At 31.4% G+C, this 24,448-nt stretch overlaps 1 protein-coding gene across 1 annotated transcript; it reads right to left on the reverse strand.

Moving 5' to 3' along the window:
• Positions 1 to 52: 52 nt before the first annotated feature.
• On the reverse strand, positions 53 to 23,938 carry LOC145319384 (uncharacterized). Its single transcript, XM_080161498.1, has 33 exons — positions 23,873 to 23,938; positions 23,640 to 23,653; positions 22,730 to 22,791; positions 21,904 to 21,968; positions 21,328 to 21,388; positions 21,008 to 21,032; positions 20,661 to 20,694; positions 19,957 to 20,002; positions 19,590 to 19,642; positions 17,312 to 17,397; positions 16,426 to 16,484; positions 14,454 to 14,518; positions 13,896 to 13,958; positions 13,057 to 13,194; positions 12,055 to 12,184; positions 9,378 to 9,553; positions 8,860 to 8,959; positions 8,496 to 8,624; positions 7,985 to 8,065; positions 6,846 to 6,917; positions 6,092 to 6,172; positions 5,455 to 5,582; positions 4,537 to 4,654; positions 4,295 to 4,359; positions 3,752 to 3,893; positions 3,180 to 3,306; positions 2,842 to 2,879; positions 2,559 to 2,616; positions 2,085 to 2,157; positions 1,653 to 1,695; positions 1,298 to 1,336; positions 824 to 895; positions 53 to 226 (listed from the first exon to the last, which is right to left on the reverse strand). The coding sequence occupies exons 1-33, from the start codon at positions 23,904 to 23,906 to the stop codon at positions 208 to 210; spliced, it is 2,496 nt and encodes an 831-aa protein (XP_080017624.1). The 5' UTR covers positions 23,907 to 23,938; the 3' UTR covers positions 53 to 207.
• Between the last annotated feature and the right edge of the window lie 510 nt (positions 23,939 to 24,448).

Below are 24,448 nucleotides of genomic sequence, written 5' to 3' on the forward strand. Positions count from 1 at the left end.
ATCCCCAATTATAGAGTAGCTGTTATTATTATATCAAAAGAAATGCTCCATATCTGATACTTATTTATAATTTATGAGATTACAGTTCTAAGTTTACAATATTAACAAACAAAATTAAAATAATTTTATAATTCGTTCTCTTTCATATATCTCTCTTTTTATATTTATAAACTATATAACATTATAGCATTATGTAACTATATTAAATCAATCCATACGAATTTTCCTGAAATAAAACATTATATGATGGTAATATTCGCAGAATGAGCTGTAAATGTACTTAAAATTAAGATTAAAGGATCCATTTAATATTGTTGTTAAACGAATTTTCCTGAAATAAAACATTATACGATGGTAATACTCGCAGAATGAGCTCTAAATGTACTTAAAAATAAAATTAAAGGATCCATTTAATATTGTTGTTAAACGATTAGCTTTCCCTACTCTTTTTATCTGTCTGAAAGATCCACTTCACTTTTTAAAAATAAGTGTTTATTTTAGTTTTTCAAATAAATAATTTAATTTACTTTTATACAATATTTATTGATATTAATGCTTTGACACATTTAAGTTTTGATTTAAAAAATATAATATGGGGGGAGTTTTTTTTCCTTATATGTTTTATTCCTGCGGGGCTAACCAGTACTCAATATCACATAATAAAACCTGACCTAATGTAATTAACAAAAAAAAATACCCTACTCCCTAATTTTCAATTGATTTAGAATTAGATGGTACACTGGACTATTATGAAAATATATTTTATTTTCAACTAATTATCATTCAATGTTTGTGTGTTATGACCGTGCACGGACTTGTGTACCTTTGTGTGTATGAGTTTCTTCTGGAGAAAATAATTACCAACCAATAGATCAGTTCCATCAATGACATGACACTAGTTTAAATATAATCTATATAAAGTAACAGGATGTTTGTCTGTCTGTATGTTTGAACCGAAGGATCTCAATAAACGATGAAAGCTCCTTTACTTACAGGGTAACTTCTCATAAGCCCTGGGAATGATTATAACTATTTTGGGGGAGGGGACCACCAACATCCCAAGAAAATTCACCCATAAAAAAATTACCTCTCCCCCTTTCCTTTCCTTTTTTTGACCCCTTTCCTCCTCCCAAGTGACATTAGAGGCCCCTAGGGCCGTAGCAGCTAGTGTGAAATATAGTGATATTATTAGGTCTAACCCTTTTTCTGAGTTCCTCCATTCCTGTTATTGTTTTAAATAATTATAGCCTTTTACAATAAGCATCACCTGTATTAAAGAGTCTTATTTTAGACCTACCTTATGCCAAGGCATAGCCCAAGATTTTCTCCAATATTGCTAAAACATAAAACAGAATGTGACCTTACAACACTTTGAAAAATTTAATTAGACTTACTATATTATGACATTTACCCAGGGACATTGAAATTGTAAGGTTGTTCAAATACAAGTATTGAACATATAATACATATATTTGACTTAGGTGTAAATTAGACTGATGTGTTTTTGTAAGTTATAGATGTACTATTGACAATATGTTAAATGTGCACTTACCAATAGTTTCACTTTTTTTCAATTATTCAGTTTGAAATTAAATGGCGAAAAAATATACACACTGAAATTTTGCTGAATGTTCCAACTACAGTTGACTTACCCAATAAAAGCAGACCAAGTTTTGCTTACATCTTTTGTATACCCTAAACAGTTAAAACTATTGCAATGTAATATTGATATAATATATTAAAGGTGTTACAAACATTAAATTTCCTTGTGAATCAAATTAATTCATAATGCTACAAAAACTCAACAATTGATTTAATATTCCGCAATTTAAAGGCTATTTTTAATCTGATTATACAAACAATGAAATTAATGTGTTTTTTTCCGCAGCTGTTGGGGGGCAACTCATAGTAGAATTGACGATCTTTTTATCTTACCCCCCCCCCCAAAAAAAAAATATTACTTTAAATTTATTTCGCTTCTGGTTATACCTTACTCCTGATTTTGAATATCTCAATATCCGAATGATCTAAATTCAGTAATATCCTAAATTAATTGTAATAGACCTTCTATTAATAAAGTTTACCTGGAAGTGAATGTTTGCTGAAATAGATATTAAGAACAGCCAAATCTTCCAGTAATGCATCATAGTTCACTCTCTAAAAATAACAAATATTTTTTTTTTGTAAAAAAGTTCATTTAATGAATCTTTAAAACCCCTCCTTTACTTTTAAAAGCGAAGCTTTTCTATAATTAGGGTCGGCCCGTCCGTACGTCCGTAACGAATAGCTTTTTTCGTTAATTTAGGCTTGTTAGAATTGTCCTATCGATTTCAAATTTTGAATGGTGATTCCTTTAGTAGTTAGGTACGATTTAGAAAGCGTAGCAACTCTATAATCATTACCAAAATGTCCGTACGTTCATTTTAAACATGTTGAGGCAGTTAAAAAGTTCGTCAATTCTACTATGTGATGCCCCTCAACGACAGCTTAAAATCACGTATAGGTTTTGTGGTTTTTTTCTTGAATTAATTTCCTTGTTGTTATAAGCTGATGCCAACCTGAGTTAAGTTGTACACAATTTCTTGTTCTTTGAGTTCTACAGGATCATAAACTAGTCTTAACATGATAAAGTTATTTTTGGTAGCGAAGCAACTCTATAATTTATATTGTCTGTCCGTCCGTTCGGCAATGCGCCTGTCTTTCCGTCAGTCCGTAACGCTATAGTGAGAATGTGGTTTTCTCGGCTGATGCTTCTTTCGAATACACCCCATACTATAGTGTATCTATTATACAATTTAATTTGTGTGTCGGTCTGCTCTGTTATTAAAGATGAATTGTAACCTGTTTGTGTCGTTGATTGCAGCCAAATAACTGGGAATCTGAAAGTAAAGTGTGTTAATATCAATAAAAGTTAGAATAAGAATAGTAAATCTTAAAAGAAAATACTTACCGTAAGAAGTTTTGACATTATTATTGAAATCCAAGCCCCCCTCCCACAAAAAAAGTTAAAAAGGGATAGCTTTTCGTTTGGTTATTACGTTAGGTCAGATTAAATTGGGTTATAGGAAAATAAACTACCCTCCTTATTTTCAATTTTAATATCATATGGAAGAAGAGGTTGGGTCAGGGGACGACGGGATACCACCGAAGTTTTAATTAGAAATAGTAAATGGCATTACTGTATTATTATTATCATTATTTTGAAATGAATATTTGGCTGCATGGGCCCAGGGTGCAGGTTTGAGTCCATCCTCTAGATCAATCTTGCACAGCGGAGACAAATTCAAGTTATAGGAATCACATCTCCTAAAAAAGTATCTTCTGTGTTTAATCATCCTTTAAGATTATTGTCACATCTTTATACTTAAAATTAATTTTGACACTTCGTGAAGAAAATGATTGTTTTAGACAAATTGTTTTCTACAGGGGCGATATGAGGTTGTACATTATACATTTTTCATTGTTCATATTTAAATGCAGTTCATTTAAGAACATATTTTTTTTCTCTTACTTTTCTCTGTTTTGTTTATCTTTGTTAAAGCGGCTTAAAGTTCCTAATAAAATATGACGGCATACAATGAAAATGACCAATGAAAGGCCAATATACATTTTATAGACCAATAGTAAATGGCCTACCTTTAGCCATTTGTATTGCATGACGTCATTTTTATTAGGAATTATAAGTGGCTTCCTCTTTGTTTATGTATCACACGTTTTGTTAATGTTAAACTGTTGTTAATTACACGATTACCTAAAAGGGGCAGAGTTACTCATAATACTGAATGAGGAGCTTTGGCAGTCAGGCAGACATCCACAGTCAGCTGCTGATACCTTGGGTAGCTGGTCACGGAATGTGCGGCCGTTCCACGGATCACAGGGTGGATAGCCTGGCACTAAATTAAACAATAATTGGCTAGACTAAATAACACTGAAGTGGGTATTATAGACTTTTAGTTATGTAAAGTAGTATGGCTGGTAGGCCAATTCTCCTGAAAATATGGTATAAAATAAATCTTTCTTACAAAATTTAGGGTTATAGCACTAATTTCCTGAAATTAATATCGGTGGAAACACTTTCATGTATTAGCTTTAAAATACCAAAAAAGAATAAAATATTACTTATGTTTTAGTATTTACACAAATATGTAATATAAGCGGCTACGACCCAAGATGAAGAAGGTTCACTGCAAAAAGTAACCGTATCTGTTCTGCGGTTAGCGAAATATTAAGGTACAGACACATGGACCCACAGAGAGACAACCTGTTACTTTTATATAAGGATTCATTTATTTACCCTGTGGCATATACCATGGAACACATTTTAGCGACAAGGCAAGTTTCTTTAAGATGCATTCAAACCTATAAAAAAGTATAAAAGCATTCTGAACTTAAAAAGGAGAAATATACATAGAGCACCTATTATTTTAAAAAGCACTTTAACTTGTAATATAGTAGTGATTTATGCAAAAGTTGCATAAAGACTGTATGCCTGCCTATGAAAGTCTAAATCCCACTTTTCTAATAAAGAGTTTTTACCTACAATTGCTATATGTATAAGTGTTGTATAGATCCAAAGTTTTTTCTTCTGGATAATAACATTTTCTATCAGCAGGGTCTAGATCCTTCACACCATCCCCGGTTTCAATAAAATATCCTAAACAACAGTTAAAAACTTCAAGATCATCAAATTCAACATTAAAAGGATGGTCAACGTAATAGAAATAATAATAAAACAAAATTAACTCTTCTCTAAATTAAATTTCTAATAGAGAAGCTTGGACACTGATATTTTCCAAACCAACCCATTAATATTTGTTATTGGTACCCAATGTTTTTTAAAGCTAACAAATGAGAACGGGTATTATTAAACTCTGGGTACCAGTATAATTGACAGTCCAGTGTCCCCTTCCTACCTACATTAGTGCATTTTTTTTTTTAGGGATAAAATAGTTTTATTATATAACTATACTAGCGGCTTCGCACCTAGCCTCTAGGGGCTTTGCCCCAAGAGGTTTGATTAAACCAATTTTTCGTATTTTAGATTTAAAATAAAAAAGAAAAAAAAATTTTTGGGGGGGGGGATTTTTTTTTTTTTTTTTTTGGGGGGGGGTTAGTCAACTTTACTATTTTAATTTTAGTTTTAAAAAGAAAATTTTTTATTTTTTTGGGGGGTGGTATCTTTTTATTTTTGGGGGGGTTGGGGGTGTCCCACCCCCCTAGAAAATAGTTATAAACCTTCCCGGGACCTATGAGAAGCTACCCTGTAAAGGAGAACCCGATCGGTTCAGCGGTTAGCAAGATCCGTCGCTACAAACAAACAGACAAACAAACACACACACACAAACAGACAGACATCGTTCTACTTTGTATTATAGATAATATTTTTTATTTAATTTTCAACAATATGCAGTCGTAGGTACGTGAACCATCATATAAAAAAAATGCGCAAACTACCTGAAATATCCAAGTTAATATATCTGCCTGTATCCATAATATAGCTTCTATCAGTCATCACAGCAAACTCAGTGGCATCACCAAGAAAAACTTGAAATCCGCGAAACATGTTGAACATTGAATAAAAACTGAAATATGCATTTAAGTATTAAAAAAAACTATCAATACAGCAGTTTTCCTATAAGATCCCCCCTCTATTTTGAAATAAATTGAAATTAATGGATTGGGGAGTTTTTTTCTGTTTTTTTTTGATGTTGTTGCTAGTTTAGGTTAGGTTTTGGGTAAAGGGAATGGGTTTCATAATATAAATATAAAAAAACTACCAAACATTTATTTTAATTATTTTACCTTTGATTAATCTAAAAACTAATGATAGAAGGGATCTTTGTCCTTGATAGTCACTTTTAAGAAAAGCACCTGAGTATGCTTCTGCTAATGATAATCTACGCAAAAGAAACAGACTTAAATCTTACTTTAACTTGGTAAACCATTAAACGAAGGGAAGTAAGAAATAAAGTTATGCGTCAGTTAAAGAGTTACTTCTCCACTAATTACTGTTCAAAATTCTATATATAGGATTATTTAATAATTACTTTGCTTCATGGTCGTTCTTCCCAAATCTGTTGACATTGTTTACCTGGCTTTATTTGAGTTTTGATCGAGAACCAAAGAAAGTCCTTTGCTCTTGCCAGGAGTTATTTTCTTCAATACAGGAGAACTAAAAGGAAATCTTTATATACTTCCCTAGAGACATCTAGGGACAGTTAAATGTTTGTTAATTTTAGTTATGGACAGACAAACTGAAAAGAAAGTAGAGTTGTCATTTTTTTCTTGAGACGACTTCTCTTGATAGGTTGGCGTTATCCTCACCTAAAATAATTATACAACTTTCATAGAATTATGATAAGATTTAAGATAACAAGATCCTTTGCTAAGGACAGAGAGACATCTTTTACTTAGGCATTTTAGTTTTTAAAATGGACGTTTAGGTTCTGAATTAAAAAAAACACTTGCAATTAGCTTTTTAAAATCGTGCTTAATTGATACAAAACACATCATACAAAATTTCAAATCTAGAGAACGATGATAACATACCTAGATTAGTGATAATCCTAATTGTAGAATAGTTATTTATCCAATTGCATTATAGACAGCTTTCAGTGGATATTTTAATAAAAAAATATATAATTAAAACCAGGTTTTTAGCCCCGAAGGGCCAAAGGTCTAGGTAATGAAATTGGTATAAATTTTATGATTTTTATTTTGATATTCGTGGAAAATTGTTTATAATTCGATTATATACATGATTTTTCAGTACGGCTGAGAACCGGTTCTAATCCATTGTATGTTATTCGGTCTCGAAGCTATACTGGAAAAGCTTTTAATAATACCTTTCACTTTCATTTCTTATCTTTGCGTCTGCAGCTCTCATATTATTCACCAACTCGGAATATTGTGAAGTCCTGAAATAAATAAACAAGAATGACAAAATCCATAAAAGCGAAGCTCTGAATCGGTAGGACAAACGAACATTACTACTTGTAGAGTGCCAGAACTGAAATAAGATGTCTAAACAAAATTGTAGGTGAATTTGTTGTAAAACAGCTTAAATGCAGGATATTGTTTAAGGACATACTTACATTTTTAAGACTTGATTATATAGTTGCTTCGCTTATAATTTTTCATCTTGTTGTATTAGAAATCAGAGGTGAATTCTTAAAAAAATTGTCTCACTAAAATCAGTTTGCCCCACTAAAATCAGTGAGGCTGGCTAAATTTAGAGGGGATAATTTTGCCTCACTAAAAGTTTTTTTAAGAATTCACCTCAGTATTAAAAAATCAGATGAATGAGATAATTATATCACATACAAAAATGTTGTTGAAAAGGTAAAAAAATACATCTTTCTGAAGTTGCTACGTTTTCTAAATCGTAAATAACTGTTATAGGAATCATTATACAAAGTTTGAAATCGATAGGACAATTCTAACTTGTCTAAATTAATTAAAAGAGCCAACTGTTATGAACGTACGACCAGTCCTAAATATAGAAAAACTTCCGTTTAAAAATACTTAAATCGCATTAAAAGATATTGTTTATTTAGAATCACAATCAACTTTACATTTGAAGTAAATCATCAAACTTATATTTAGCACAAAAGTATTCACTATTTAGATATTGCACCTTGACATCAAAGGTTAAAATTCTTCCAGAATATAAAGAAAATCTATTTTTTAAATATCTTATGATTTTTTTTCAGACGAAGCCCAAAATACATAACTTTTGCACCACGTCGTCTTCCTGTGACGTCCTAAAATGAGGGAGATGAGAAGAGAAGTGGTAAAGAAAATCCCTAAAAAACGATGGAGAATATGACGTCACAGAAAGACGATGTGGTGCAAAAGTTATGTATTTTGGGCTTCGTCAATTTTAAGAGTGAAGCTCCCTCTCTAAGTATTTCTAAGTAGGGCCTTGCTTGTGTATGTCCATCTGTACGACCTTGACTGATTTAAAAAAAAAAATGCAACTTACTTAATGGCATCTTGAGCATTAAAAGAACAGCACATGCCACGGTCAGTAGGAACCATCTTGAACAGCTCAGAACATTTATACCTGGATGCAAAAAATGGTGCTCATGACTGAGAGAGAGGGGGCAATGTTTTGTCTTCTTATGTTTTCTTATTCGTTGGCTTAACAACTTTGGATACTTGAGTAAATTTTGATTGGTTAGTTATTAAGTTAAGTATTTAAACGTTTCAACCACTAATTTTAATTTACATAAGGGGTATTTTGATGTTTTAAGAATAGGGTTGTACATCATTTTATCGGTTATTGGCTCGCCTCTTTAGATACCAGTGCTCATGACCGAAGATAACAAAACGTACAACTTGACAACAAGTGTATTTCCATCAGACTGTTTCCGTTTTAAGAATTTTGTAAAAAATGAAAAAAACCATCCCAAATCGTAAACTTTTCACTATTTAGCGTCATTTTTAACAAGCTGTTCATGGATTTTATTATCCTTGTTTCAGATCAAACTTACTTTTTGCCACTAAACGAGCATTCTTTCAGCATAGGATTCATATTCAGCCCATTAAGATCCGCACAGGGTAGGGCAGAGTACCATAACAGTTTTAAGATCTTACCATACATGCCTGCCATTGCCCCCTCTCTATTAAGAAATTGGAATTATATCACAAATAGCGCAGCAGTGATTAGTTAAAGCAGGATTTAGAATTACAGTACTCTTACCGTCTAAAGTAAAATTTTTAACAATTTTAAGGTTTTTTATTCAAGATGATATCCTTATATAAAAGTAACAGGATATGTGTATGTCTGTCTGTCTGTCTTTACCGAAGTGGTTGTCCTTTACAATATATACATATTTTTACAACAGAAATATTTACCTATAAACATTTTTAAGAAGTTGAGTAGCTTCTCCCAGTATGGCTTGCCTTTCTTCCTCTATATAAGGATTAACAAAGAAGTCCAACAACGGTTTCAAATCTAAAGCAATAAATGTTGTAATCAGTTGGTGCATAGGGTTTTGCCAGGGGTGTTTTAATGGGGTATATATCCTTGTCCAGTAGGGAATAGAGGGGTGTATTCAATCCGCTTAATTTTACTAAGGTGTTAAATAAATTCTCATTCTTCACGCTCTTGTAATTTAAATTCCAAATGTTTATTTGGCAGCTTTACAAAGTGTTCCAAAAATCTACCATGAGACGTCATATCCATCTCTTTTTATGGGTTTTCTTTCCCACTTCCCATTTATTTGGAAACTATCCTAATTTTCTAATTGTGTGCGAGTGTATCAGCTAAGATATCGTAAATGGCTGAACCAATCCTTCCATAATATTATATTCAATGAAGATAGATATTAATAAATGACGAGAATAAACTGGTCGTCATTGAATGATTTTACCTGGTGCAGTTGTACTTGTAGTGGTTGTAGTAGTAGATGTTGTGGTGGTAGTTGTTGTTGTTGTTGTAGTTGTGGTTGTTGTTGTAGTAGTGGTTGTGCTTGTAGAAGTTGTACTAGTTGTTGTGCTTGAACTTGATAATGTTGTTGTTGATGAAGTCAAGGTTGATGTTGTGCTACTAAAAATATTTATATTGCTTAAATAAAAGAAAAATTTCAAGTAAGAAAAAGGAAGAACCATACAGTTAGAAACCTTAGGAATATATTTGAAGTAAAAAAAAACTCAATATCAATTGCACCTACAAACAAAATAAAAAAATAAGGGTATGATAAAGCATTCTGCAAAGTCAAAACATTTAAACTTAACTTTGATAGCAAATGATTATGTTTAAATGTGCACCAACAATTCACAAAGAAAAGAAAAATGTATATCTTTACTTTAAGATCAGGGGTAGCTATTCTAACCAGCAATTCTACAAAATTCATGAAACCTTATTAAGTATCTGGTGGTATATTTTGTTTTTGTCATGTAACTGAAAAGAAGGGGAGGAAATGGGAAGGGGGGGTTATTGGGATATTTTCCTTTACAGTTGTTTGTCAGAATATCATTCCATTGTCCCTGCTTTAAGATGGTTGTACAAAAATATAGGGGAGGCGAATACTATGATGTGAATTGAAAAGGGAGGGGGAAAGGCATGAAAAAAAGAAACATAAAACATTAAGATTAAAAGATAACACACAAAAATAATCGTTTAAGTGGCATTTATGTCAAATACAAAAAAAAACTTGTGGGGGTTCTCCTGTAGGCTATAATCTACCCAAAATATCCTTACCTACAAATAAGATTAAATTTATTCGAAAGGACGGGGTGTTGTGTTTTACTATTCAGTTTAAGGGAAATCGCTAATCCTTTTATATAAAATACAATGTTTTTTTGTGCAATGCTTAAGATTTCAAAAACTACTAAACTGATAAATTTCTCCTTTTTAAGGAAGCTTCCATAGTCCACGGAATGGTTTTAGGATATTTTAATTTGAGATTTAATTCTTGGTATGGTTTTAGGTTATTTTTTAAAACCCTTATATACCCCTTTAAATATAGAGCCCCCTACACTGTTAAAAATAGATTTTTTTTTAGCATTAGATAATACCATATATTCATTTCATTAATGTATAGTATCATCCCATATCTTCTAGCAAAAAAAAACTTATTATGATACAAGGAAGATTTCAATACTGTATTGAGTATTACTTAGTGTTCTTGGGAGTAATATGTATTACTAAATAAAGAATGTGCATAAATAGTATTATCCAATACGCTCTATCTATAATACAAAGTAGCTTGATGTCTGTCCGTCCGTCCTTCCGTCTGTCTGTCCGTCCATCTGTCCATCCGTCTGAAGCTTAAGATCTCGGTAACCACTCAACCGATTGGATTCTACTCTTCAGGGTATATACCTATTGGTCCTGTGGTGGTTTTAAGCTATTTTCTTGGGGGGTGGGACACCCTCAACTCCCCAAAAAACAAAAAAATCCCACCCCCATTTTTTTATATTTTTTTTTTGCTGAAGATTTCCTTGGTCCTTTATGTTTTGTAGAAGATTTCCTTGGTCCTTTAACGAATTTCGCCTTACTTTTTTTATTACCTCTTGGGGCAAAGCCCCTAGAGGCTAGGGACGAAGCCACTAGTGTAATAAAATTCAATATGATAGAAGTTTCTTATACTCTCTATCGTAATTTTTGATACCCTGTAGAGTATAAAACTGTTTTACTTTGGATAAAAGATCAGTTTATAATATTTGATTATATGTACATATACATTTTATGATATCAACAAACATACCAAGCAGAGCCATAAAACAATAATTTAAATGTAAATTTAGTAAAAAAAAAATGACTTTAAAGATGTTTAGGGCTTAACACAGATCCTTAAAAATAAAAACTATGGTCAACTATACTTATAAAAATCAAAACTATAAATTTAACCATAAAAGGTAACATTATGTCTTGGTCTAAAACAACCAAGCCATTGCTTATAACACTTCCATGAGAGGTGTGCACGCTTGGTTTCTGTATTAATTAATCTATACAGTATAGATACTTACTCTAGAAGGTATAAATTGTTACTATAATAATAAACTAATTTGTATAGTATTGATCTTTACTCTAGAGGGTATGAAATATTTCTATATTAATAAACTACTCTCTAGCGTATTTTCCCATACTCTAGAGGGTATGAAATATTACCATATTAATAAACTAAACTGTATAGTATTGATCAATATGCCAGAAGGTATGAATTGATACTTATTGTGATAATGATAATTATTGTGTTATATAAATAGTACTATATAGTGTTATATATTAATTATGTAGTTACAGCATACTTACGGGTCCAATACTCCCCATTTAAATTTTAATTGATACTAAAAGAAAAAAATAATTTTAACAGTGTAGATTCTAGGGGCACAGCCACTAGTATATAGCCTCTAGAGGCACTTGAGGAGAGGGAAGTTAAATCCAAAAGCCATTTTTTTAAATTTAGATTTTCTTTTTTTGTTGTAGGGTGGGATTTTTCTAGGGAGATTTCTCTTGGGAGGATGGACTTATGAGAAGCTACCCTGTAAAGGAGAACCAAGTACGGTTCAGTGGTTAGCGACATCCTTTTACTTTATTATAACCTTGTAGATGAAGTTAAGGTTGTAAAACTAGTTGTGGTTTGTCCTTGTGCTGTTGTTGTTGTTGAGGCTGCTGTTGTAGTTGTTCCCTGCCTATCTCCACAATTATTAGCTTTGGGATTGTTTGATGCACCTTAAACATACTTTATAATAAAACCAGCGGCTATATCCCTAGAAGCCTCTAGGGGCACTTAAGGTTGATGGGAACGTCAACCCCTCCACCCATTCTCAATTTAAGTTTTAAAGTGAAGTAAAAAATGAGGGGTAATTTTTCCCTAAGGGCGATTTCCCTTCCCCCCAAAAAGATAAAACCTTCCCTGTACCTATAAGAAGCTTTAATCTAAAGGAGAACCGTATCGATTCACCGGTTGGCGAGATTCTTTGCTACAGACAAAAAAGCTTGCTTTTTTATACGATAGGATAAGATAAACTAACTACTGATAAGTATCGCGGAAAGCATAGGAGGTTTTTTTTTCAGACGTAGGAATACAAATATCATTTATCAATAAATCTTCGAGAATTGTTAAAATCTACCTTATCAATATTGTGTTGTTATTATGTCAATATATATGTAGTTATAGCGTCATTAGACTGTCGTTTTTATGTCAGCCAGTATCTAACCTTAAGTTTTCCCCCTTCCAGTAACTATTTCCAAGATACAATATAATATACTTGCGGTTACGCCCCTAGAGGCCTCTAGTGGCACTTTTTTTTGGTTCAAGCCTCTGCGATATCTATCTATTTTGCGATCAAGTCTCTAGGCGAAAAATAATTTTCAATTTTTTTTTGTGATTTCTCTTGGGATTACCCCCAAATAGTTATAAACATTTCCAGGACCTTAGCTAGATCCTTCGTTACACACAAACAGACAGATAGACAAATAGACATCCTGTTACTTTATTATTAGGATTCGACTTATAAGAGTTTTAGTCGCATTTAAAAAAATGTAGCTGCCAATCTCTCTTTTTCAACTCACTAGCAAATTGTAAAATCCAAAAACCTTACATCCAGCAGAAGTAGTTATAGTTGTTGGCGAAGAAGTGGTTGTTGTAGAAGTTGTTTCAGTAGAAGCAGTTGTTGTTGTACTAGTAGATGCAGTACTTGTTGTGGTTGTTGTTATTGTTGTAGTTGAAGTCGTTGGTTCTGGTAAAAAATAAAGTATTTTTTAGAATTATATAAAAGTTTAAAGTATGAGTCAAACTTTAGAATTGAAACTGTAAAAATTGAAATATCTTTAATTTTTCAATAATTATTTCTTTAAATAGTCAATTCATCAATAAATTAATTTATGAAACTACTAGCCGCTTCGTCCCTAGCCCGTAGGGGCTTTGCCCCAAGAGGTTTAATCAAACCAATTTTTCGTAATTTAGATTTAAAAGATAAATTTTAAAAAAATTTAGGGGGGGGGGGGGTAGTCGACCCCACTTTTTTGATTTTAGTTTTAAAAAGAATTTTTTTTTGTTGGGGGGTATTTTTCATTAAACCTTCCCAGGACCTATGAGAAGCTACCCTGTAAAGGAGAACCCGATCGGTTCAGCGGTTAGCGAGATCCTTCGCTACAAACAAACAGACAGACAAACAAACATATAGACAAACAGACAGGCAGACATCGTTCTACTTTGTATTATTGATAGGCCTCCGATTATTATTATGTTTATACAAGGATTTTAAGCTATTTTTCTAGAATTTAATGTTAAAAATAATATCTAATAACCTTATAATGAAAAATAAATGAGAAGGATAACTAATTGTCTTTACCCAAAGATTTCTAAAAGGCTGAAAAAGCTAGGTAAATATCATTTTTAAAACATCCTTTTGGTTTTAAGATATCAAATTATTTATACCTGTAGTAATAGTAGTATCTCCTTGCGTAGTTGGATACACAGCTTCTTCAGTTATTTTAGAAGCTGCAAACATAATATATTTCTTTTTCACTTAGTCTTGCATCTTTTACAAACATACTATTAGGACCTCTAAGACTTTCGCAATGCTATTTAAAACAAGGAAGGTGTAGAACCTTATCAAGGGGGGTGTATCCACCTCATTAATTTTATTTAAACCAAACGCATATCACGCAATGTTAAACGTTTTTTTTTTAATAGAGATTAAACATTCTGTTGTACAGTTACCTTTCTTCTCTTAATTTTTTTTCTCGTAAACTTGCCTTGAGAAAGATTAGTATGAATATTTATTTGATTTTATTACTAACAAACTAAATTTTGATCTGCAAGACCATGAATGTAGAATAAATATTTATTGCATCGCATTAAAGACATCTCTCCGCTGATAGTAAAATGAAAAAAAATACGATACTATTCATGAATTTTTAATATCGCTCAGATCCAGTTCTAATCCAGCAGAAAATAATCGGCTTTAAAGCCAAGCTAAAAAAACTAATTAACCTGTGTCCACGAGATCTTGTAAAGAAACAAGTTGGTTAGCACTGTAGGTAGTTGTCAGTTTATTCCTTTAAACATAAAAGATTGACAATTATTATTATTAACACTTATAAAAGTAAGAGGGTGTCTGTCTGTCTTGTGTTTGAACTGAAAGCTCCTGAAACGCTAGACTGATATGGTTCTCCTTAACAATGAAGCTTCTTATAGATCGATGAAAGGTCTTCATATATTTTGTGATTCTCCCCGAAAGAAGTTTTTTTTTTATTAGCGAAGCTACTCTATAATTCACTTTGTATGTCCGTCAGTCCGTCCGTAACGCTATGGGGGAAATGGGTTTTACTCAGCTCCTATAAAAGATAGAAAGCTGAAATTTTTAGAAAACATTCCCATCTTTAAGGAGCACAATTAATTATAAAACATTCCAGACGATAGGACCGCTTTTTAGCAGGAATTTGGCTATTTTTATATTTTCCACATTTTCCCCCATATCTTTAGTGTTTATGATCCGATTTTCAAATTTTTTTCAGGTAAAGATATCAAAATTAAATTTCCCGTCGTTTGAAGAAAACAGTCATGACAGCCAGACTGCCTTTTTGCAGGTTTTAGGCTGTTTTTTATTTTTCACAGTTTTTACCATATCTTTGGTGTTTATGGTCCGATTTTCAAAATTTTTTCAGTTATAGACATTAAAATTAATTTCCTGGCGCTTTAAGAAAAAATACGATGGCGATCAGACTGCCTGTTAGCAGGTTTTTGGCTATTTTTATATGTTTTACATATTTCCCCATATCTTTGGTATTTTTGGTCCAATTTTCAAACTTTTTTGCGATGGCAGTAAAATAATATTGTTTTCCATTGTTATGCGCATCTAGTATGTAATTTACTTTAACCGTCGTTAACATACAAAATAAAACAATGTTTCGTGTTTATTTTTTCCAATAAATCTATTCTTGATTTTAATAAATAATCTTTAAATCTACTTGTACATATTCCCATCCACGTTTTTTGTGCTTCTCTACTTATGGATGTTGTCATCCTTGTTTATCTAGGTCGACCTCTCATATTCTACTCTGTAAAGATATTGTGGGAAATTTTGTTTTTTTGAAAATCCTCTATATTCTACCAGGAGTAGCCAACAAGAGAAAAATATATAACATAATACAGTATACGTGACGAAAAATGACTGGTCTTTAAAATGGTCTAGCCCACCCTGTAATGGAGTTGTACCCCCATTTTTTTTGTGTGTGCTCTTTAAATACATGTATGATGGTGTTTGTTGCGGTCAATTAGATCAAAGAACATTTTCCGACATTCAGCAGGCTATAAAAAAAGATATTCAAAATGAAAAAATTCAGACCCTTATTTTTAAAAAGTAAATTTTACTTAAGCCGAAAAATCACTTAGTAAAATTAAATTAAGCATCGTGTCGAGTTTTATCTAAAGCATAAAATTCTGCTTCCATAGACACCTTACCCGAATTCTTAGCTCTCATACAAGTCATTTGAGCTCAAAAAGTATGTATCAAGAACTCAAAATCTATGATTTTTTAGCTTAACCAAAATTCACTTAAAATATATAAGGGTCTGTTTTTTTTCATTTTGTATATTTTTTTCATATCCTGCTGAATGTCGGAAAATGTTCTTTGATCTAATTGACTGATACAAACACCTTCATACATGTATATAAAGAGCACACACACACACAAAAATAGGGTTACAACTTCATTACAGGGGGGCTAGACCATTTTAAAAACCGGTCGTTTTTCGTAACATACTGTATTTTGGGGGAGGTTGGGTGCAGATAAAAAAGGTCATCAATTTTATTGTTGCCCCCAAACAACATCTGAGTATGACGTATAGTTTTTAAATTTTTCCCAAATTAATTTTGTTGTTAGAATAAGTTTATATTCTACCATTAATTAACTTGCTGTTGTCCTTATGGACAACATTGTCGCCGCAATTCAAAGCCTACTTACATTGCTTTAGAGCCAGAGACACCAGTTAGTTGTTGGGTATTCAACGAGAATACAAAGTCCTGAAAAAAAAATTGTCACGTGTTTTATGTGGATTGTTTGGAAGCGATGCTGTACGTATTGGTGCAAAAAATGGGGACAAATTTCAAATTGTTTTGGCGTGTTACGTCATACCCCCATCTCCCTTCTAGGGGGTTTCTTTCCTCCTTCCCTTTTCTTTCCCCTCACTTGTGACGTAAATAAACAGCCCCGTCAAATCAATTTAAAAATTGTCCCCATTTTTTGCACCAATACGTACAGCATCTTTGGAAGCAGAATAACTTTTTCAAGGGCGTCAATTAAAAAATAAAAAAAGTATTTCACATGGAAGCAAAAAAACTATTGTCTGACTGTCGTCTTGACTTCATGACTAAACTATGACACAAACTATAACAGAACATTGGCGAAGCCTTGTTCTTTTGACAAAGATCACATTAGTCTACATGAACACAGTACTAGTGTCTGACTGATTATGACTTAAAAAAAAAAATTAGCCAATGAGAGGCCGTTATTGACCAATGGTAAAATTTATAGTGGCCTCTCATTGGCTAATTTTTTTTGTTACGTCATAATCAGTCAGACACTATTACTGTGTTCGTCTACATTTCGAGGGAAATTATCATCTACATGGGACAGTATATGCACTTGCACACATCGAGTAAAAACCTACACGTGTTTTTTTATGGATTTAGTATAAATTGTTATTTACAATATCTCTGCTGCAAGGTTGTTCGGTTTTATGATATTATGTTTCATTGTGAGGTTAATATTTGTAGCAATAAACAATACATGTTTATATACAGACAAGACTTAGTTATGAAGAAGCTGCGCTACTTTACTTAATTCCTACCCTTAACGAAAAAGCGCCAGCATCAATACCATATTCCTCCAACATAAAGAGTTTCTGTTTCTCAGCGATGGTCATACTGGCAATACCTGACCAAAAGACATTGTATATCTAAATAGCCCAACTGACCACATTTTTCGTCAAAAGAAGGTGTATTAACTTTTTTGCTTTTTATTTAAGATAGCTAGCCGGTGCTTTTAGTAAGTAGTAGATGTAAAATTTTTCATAGAATTCAGATATGTAATCGGTTTTTTTTGTAGACCTCTTATTTTTTAAGTATTTTAAGTTTTTTAATAGTTATTTCTCGTATCGTATTATAAACGGCTTTCCGCGGATATAGAATGTACAATTATAAGATTAAAACTAGTTTTTTTAGCTCCGTGGTGCCGAAGGCACCGGCTAAAAAAAACTGGTTTTAATCTTATGATTGTACATTTCTATATTCGTAGAAAACTGGATATAATACGATGCTAGACATAGTTTTTTCGTATGGATGAGAACCGGTTCCTATCCACCGGATTCGAATGAATACGAGAAAAAAATAATTAAGTCGGTTTTAAGGTACTAAAACGCAACAAAATAAAAGAAGAAAATGGCCAGTATGAACAAAAATAGTAAGATCTTTAATTTGACACCTTACTTTTAAAATTCTGTTGAGTAATTATTGAAAAAATCTATTTTTTTAACCTCGGTTTAATAAAAACTTTAAACCTAAATATTTTCTCAAACAGACATAAAAAATATGGGTTTATATATACCTTTAGAATCAGAAAAATATTACGAATCTATTCTAAGCAAAATTGAAAAAGTTTTATAAAACTATAATAAAAAAAATAAGTTTATTTTAAGAATCATAATTTTCGGCTTTAAAGGGTTGACTTGAACAAAACCTGAACAAAACCTAAACAAATGTACATACACTGTAACAGATATTTTTTTAATACAAGAAACAATAATGCATTTTTAACTGCATTGTTTTGAAGTTTATTAACAGACTGAAGCATACTTGTTCATAATTTTTCATTCTTTACATGTTATGTAAGTATCACTATTTTTATTGTAGTATCTATTGTATATATTGTTTGAACATTATCTTTTTTTTGTCAATTCTCTTTGTTAAGTTTTGAGGTGAAGCTTCTTGATTCGTCAATTTTAGAGATTTTTGATTGGCTAGTTTAATAGTTACAATTAGGTGTTGCCTGTAAAAATATAATATTTTAGGCCATTTTTATTTTTTTAAGTTTTTACTTTTTTTCAATTTTGCTTAGAATGGATTTGTAATATTTTTCTGATTCTAAAGGTATATATGAACCCATGTTTTTATGTCTGTTTGAGAAAATATTAAGGTTTAAAGTTTTTATTAAACCGAGGTTAAAAAAAATAGATTTTTTCAATAATTACTCAACAGAATTTTAAAAGTAAGGTGTCAAATTAAAGATCTTACTATTTTTGTTCATACTGGCCATTTTCTTCTTTTATTTTGTTGCGTTTTAGTACCTTAAAACAGACTTAATTATTTTTTTTAAAAACTTAAATTACTTAAAAAATAAGAGGTCTACAAAAAAACCGATTGCATATCTGAATTCTCTGAAAAATTTTACATCTACTACTTACTAAAAGCACCGGCTAGCTATCTTAAATAAAAAGCAAAAAAGTTAATACACCTTCTTTAAAAAAAGAATTTTTGCAGACATACCTTTTGTTTACGTTTTGTTATGTACTATATACAGGCGACGAAATTTTAGACAAATTTATTCAACGATATAATTTTTAGAAAAAATTATAATTCAAATTATATGAGGGAAGAATTTTTTACACGAATTAATTTACCCAGGAAAAGCTTAATCCTAAAATATGCAAAAAATTATAGCTGACATATAATATGAACAAAGTGAAAAAATTAAGCTCATACTTAACAAAATGTGTACACAATTTTAACCAATGAGATCTCTTGTATGTTCCTTTTGTATTCTGCTATTGGTGGAATCAGACAGGATGTATCTTGAGTAACTCTATTACCTGACCAGAGAGAGAGGGGGGGGGGGGACGATGGTCTGTTTATTACATTAGTCCCAAAATTTTTACAATAACGATTTTTTATTCATTGGCTTAAAAACATTAAGGACTTTTTACTGAATTTCAATTCATTGGTTTATTAAGTTGAGTGTTTAAACGTTTCTACCACTAATTCTAATCTACAGAAGGGGTAATTTTGTGTGTAATCATTAGAGATGTACATGAATTTATCGGCCATTGTCTTATCCCTTTAGATCCCTGATACCTGTCTCTCCAGGTTGCAGCAGTTCAGACTTTCGTTTCCTTTCCTCCCATTCACTTTAAATTTCAATAAGTATTGAACATTATAGAAGACAGTTTAACCAGTGATAATTACAAGTAACAAAGAAGTAAGATAGTATTTAAATTCAAAAATAGATTTTATTTGAGATAAAATAGGGGTGCTCACAAAAACATAAAAAAAGGAATAGACTCTTTAGTAGGGCTAAATATCAAGATGAAAATAAACTTTTTTCAATCAATTCTAAAATAATAAAAATATTAAACTGAAAAAAAAAGATAATATAAAAATGGTTAAAGACAGTACTATCATAATCAGAATGTTGAAAAATTAGCAAATTTAAAATTTTTACTAGAATTGTTGATTAGCAACCGCCATAGACATATCCATATTCAATCCTATAAATAAACAATAAAGGTAGAAAATTAGTCTGAATAACATAAAATGCATATGTAATAATATATTTTTTACAAATTGTTAGGATACCAAAATGTACCAAAAATGTACTAGGGATCTACAGGGGTAAGACAATGGCCTATAAATTGATGTACATCCCAAATGATGATACATAAAATTCTTCTTCTATAAATTACAATTATTTGTTGAAATGTTTAGATACTCATAAAAATTCATAAAAAGTCCCCAAAGGTGTTAAGCAAAGGAATAAGACAATGTTATTAAATTAAATATTGGGACTCGTGTAATAAACAGCCCATTGTCCCCTTTCTTCCTGAGTGAGTCTACAACAAATAGTGCATCAACTCGTAGTAGCGTCGAGTAGGTCCTAGGTTTGAAGTTATGACTTCCAGACAAAGGTCGTGCAACCAAAGGGTTATTTGTCTGAAGATGCTTTACATTTTAAACTGTTTATTTAAGAACCCGGTATTAGTGTCGGACTGATTATGACGTAACAAAAAAAATTAGCCAATGAGAGGCTACTATGAATTTTACCATTGGTCAATAATGTCCTCTCATTGGCTAATTTTTTTTGTTTCGTCATAATCAGTCCGACACTAATACCGGGTTCTTTATTTAAAGAAAAGAATTTTAAATTACCATCAGCACATATTGTTACTTGTGGAAAATCCACCTAAAAATACAAAAAATGTATGAAACTTTCCCCCATAGTGTCTATCGAGCATTGACCCCCCCCCCTAATTTTAGAATATAAGGAGAAGGAGTGACCTTTCCTCCCTATGCCTTACCCTCAGGGGCCTATACCTGCGAACCGATGGGGGCACTTTGTAAAATGTTCAAAATGACCCCCCCCCCTTTGACAAAGTGCTTTGCATACCACTGTTTGCGATGCTATGCAACTACAAGGCTTCCCATTACCCAATATAACCTAACCTAACCTAAAATTACACATCCAATATTTCAAATTTTTCAAATAAACTCTTTACCTCTCGGAGACTTTTTCTTGTAGAGCTGAAATAATTTTTTATTAATTTTAACTACATATTGTTTTTATATAAATGGTACCACCCTTTGTCTAAAGATCATCTAAAATTCATTGACAATGAATCAAAATTTAGTATAGTATAGCACATTACGTATGAAGAAGTAATTGCCTCTTTATTAATTTTTGACATGAACCATTAACCCTTATAAACTAACTAATATTTTTAAAAATGAAATATATATTATGCAAAACAAAACAAAAAACTTCTAAAACAATGTAATTCAAAACTTATAAATTAAATTAAAAACCTTCTACCATTACCTTATAGTAGTTATTGTAGGACTGGCCTTCCAGTTTGAATATATTCCAACTATGGAATACACTGAAAAATAAAACAATAGTGGTTAATTGTCCTTAACTCTTAAAAGTCGGGAGGTGGAGGGGGGGGGGGGGGAGATCTTAGAATGGTCCACACTGGGAGAAAACATTTCTTGACTTCAACAAAGCATTTAAAATGACCAATAACACTAAAATATCCTACATTAGAACATAATTATACAAAATAAAAAAAATGCAGATGTAAAAGCCAATTCAAGGTAAAGGAATAATCCTAAAGGCTCTGATCCTACTAGACTTTAGTACCATTAGAGAAAAATCACTGTTGCCAAATTATTTTACTTAGACACTTAAAATTTTACTGCAGAAGATTATAAAAATTTACAAGAAATTTCCCAAATAATGTCATATTAGAATAGAATCAATTACTCTAATATAACTTCATATGGGATACTTCGGCAAGAAGTTTTTCAAGTTCACTTCTTATAGACACTATTAAGAGCTTTCAATATTAATTCAAATTAATTTACATATAAAGCAATGAGAATTAAACTATTTTACCTCCAAAAATAAAGAGAGCAGTGACAATGAAAAGGAATGCCAAGCGCTCGATAAGATGAGCTTCCCTGAAAAGTGTAAAATAAGAATGATTATTGATTAATTAGTAGCAAAGGCTTTTTATACATTAAAGAAGCTTTTTTGAGCTCGAACAAAATTTTACCAAGGATGACAAAATCCAGAAGTAGTCAAGAATAAAAATATTAAGTTTCAAGAAAACAACCGAAGTCAAGAAACATAAAGTGTACTAATCAGAGAAGGGGAATCGTTTTAAAGAATTTCAGAAACAAATATCATTCCCATATAAACGACCCCTTAAATAGTGGATGTAAATATACATTTATTTCCCTGGTATGATCATTTATATCCCTGGTATCAATTTTAGAAGATTTTTAATTTTTTTTGGAAGATTTTAGAATTTTTAATAATTACTAAAAGAAAGAAAAATGATACCAAAGAAATTAATGAAATTTAAAAACCAAAATTAAACCACATTTTAGAATAGAAATGAGTTTTTGTTTAAATGAGATTGATATTCCTATCCAGTTTTTTGTTTAGGAATGAATAGGAATACCCCATTCAAGCACTTCGTAACGTACAAAGTATACAGAAAGAAGTTAAAGAAATAGAAACAATAGATAGGTTAGGCTAGGCAAAGTTAGTTTAATTAAGGTTTGTAAAATAAAAATAATAGGTTAGGTTAGTAAATGGGCTTGATAATGTGTAGGTTGAAAGTTTACCGAAATATTAGAGATATAAAAATTACAGAATTGCATAATTAGGTTTTATTAAATAGGCCTTTAATGTTAAAAATATATAAAAATGTTACCTTCTAAAAATGTATGAAATACCATGAATGCTGGTACTTCCTCCATAATCAAATCCCAATGTCTATTAAAACAAGTTATAATTTAATTTCTGTAGTGTAGCTCCTTTACTTTTAAAAAAAGCTAAGCTTGTCTATAACTAGCTTCGGTCCATCCGTCCGTCCGTCTGTCCATAAGGGTTAGCTCTTGTTGTTAATTTAAACAGGTTAGAATTGTCTTATTGATTTCAAACTTTGCATGGTTTCCAATAGCAGTTGTGTACGGCTTAGAAAGCGTAACAACTCTATAACCGTTAAAGTCCATACGTCCATTTAAAACATGCTGTTTTTCTACTTTTTTTGACAACATAGTTTTGTATGTTAAAATTATCCGATTCATCTGATTTTTAATACTTATTCCTATTGCAACAAGGTGCAATCTTATAAGCAAAGCATCCCTATAATCAAGTCCTAAATATGTATGTATGTCCTTAAACAGTAACCTATATCTAATTACTTTTGCAACAAATTTACTTACAATTTTGTTTAGTCTTAAGCATTGATATCCTGCTTATTCAGTTCTGACACTCTACAAGTTCGTTTTGTCCACCCATTTCAGAGCTTTGCTTTTATGGATGTTGTCATCCTTGTTTATATGTGTCTACCAGGGATATCATGGACAAAACAATGGACGACAAATTTATATATATCGCCATTAATGATAAATGAAATTAACCCATCTGCAGATTAAAATAATTGGTTGAAAAGTGTTGACTGTGCCATCTTCATATAACCAATTAAGATTTGATGGAACATACTTAATCTAACGAATGAGATAATGTGTATTTAAAACTTCAATGTCCCCTAAGCTAGTTGATACATTTATTAAAAGCATATCTGTAGCACTCATTTGAACAAACAAACTAAATTTTACCGTACAAGCTGATTCTAAAGAAAAACAAATACTTTTATAAAAGATGAAACCTTTAGATTAAAGTTTAATGTAATTGCCAGAAGGTTTTGGTTAAAATATGAAACATATAGTCAAAATATAAACATAAATTTTGGCGATTTATTTTCAATGTTGAAAGTTGTAAAAAGTTAGGTTTTAGATATAAACATTATTTAATCAAATTGTTAAAATAAATTTTGTGAAAGTATGTTTTCCTTTTTGTTTGAGGCTCACTCTAGAACTCCACATCCTGACCAGTTACTAGTGCTATTGATTCATCTGAAATAGTTGACAAATATGCCATTTTAGGAGGGGAGGGGACTTTAGGCTGTTTATTTCACTAGTTCCCAAAGTCTTATAATAAAGTTTTCTTATTTTTTGGCTAAACAGTAAACAACCATGGGGACTTTTATTGAATTTGATTGATTGGTTCATTTAGTTGATTGTCCAAACGATTCAACACTAAGTTGTGATGTAAAAAAGGGGTAATTTTGCTTATTATAGTTGGGGATCTATATCAATTTATCTGTCATTGGTTTATCTCTAAACTAGCGGCTACGCCCCGAGCATCCAAGGGTTCTGTATACAGAGGAGTAGTTAAATTTTAACATAGTCTAAAACTTACCAAGACAAATAGAAAGGATGTATTTGAAAACCATCCCAGGACCCTTGTGAGGCTTCTCTTAAAAGAAGAAGTCAATCGTTTATTGAAATCTCAAGCTTTCGACAAAAAATATCCTAACTACTTTGTATAAAGGGATAAATTTATTAAGAAACTATAATATAACGTA

The sequence above is a fragment of the Acartia tonsa genome, chromosome 5 (genome assembly GCF_053477335.1).
Source record: "Acartia tonsa isolate MP-2025a chromosome 5, ASM5347733v1, whole genome shotgun sequence".
In the NCBI taxonomy this organism is placed as follows: Eukaryota; Metazoa; Arthropoda; class Copepoda; order Calanoida; family Acartiidae; genus Acartia; species Acartia tonsa.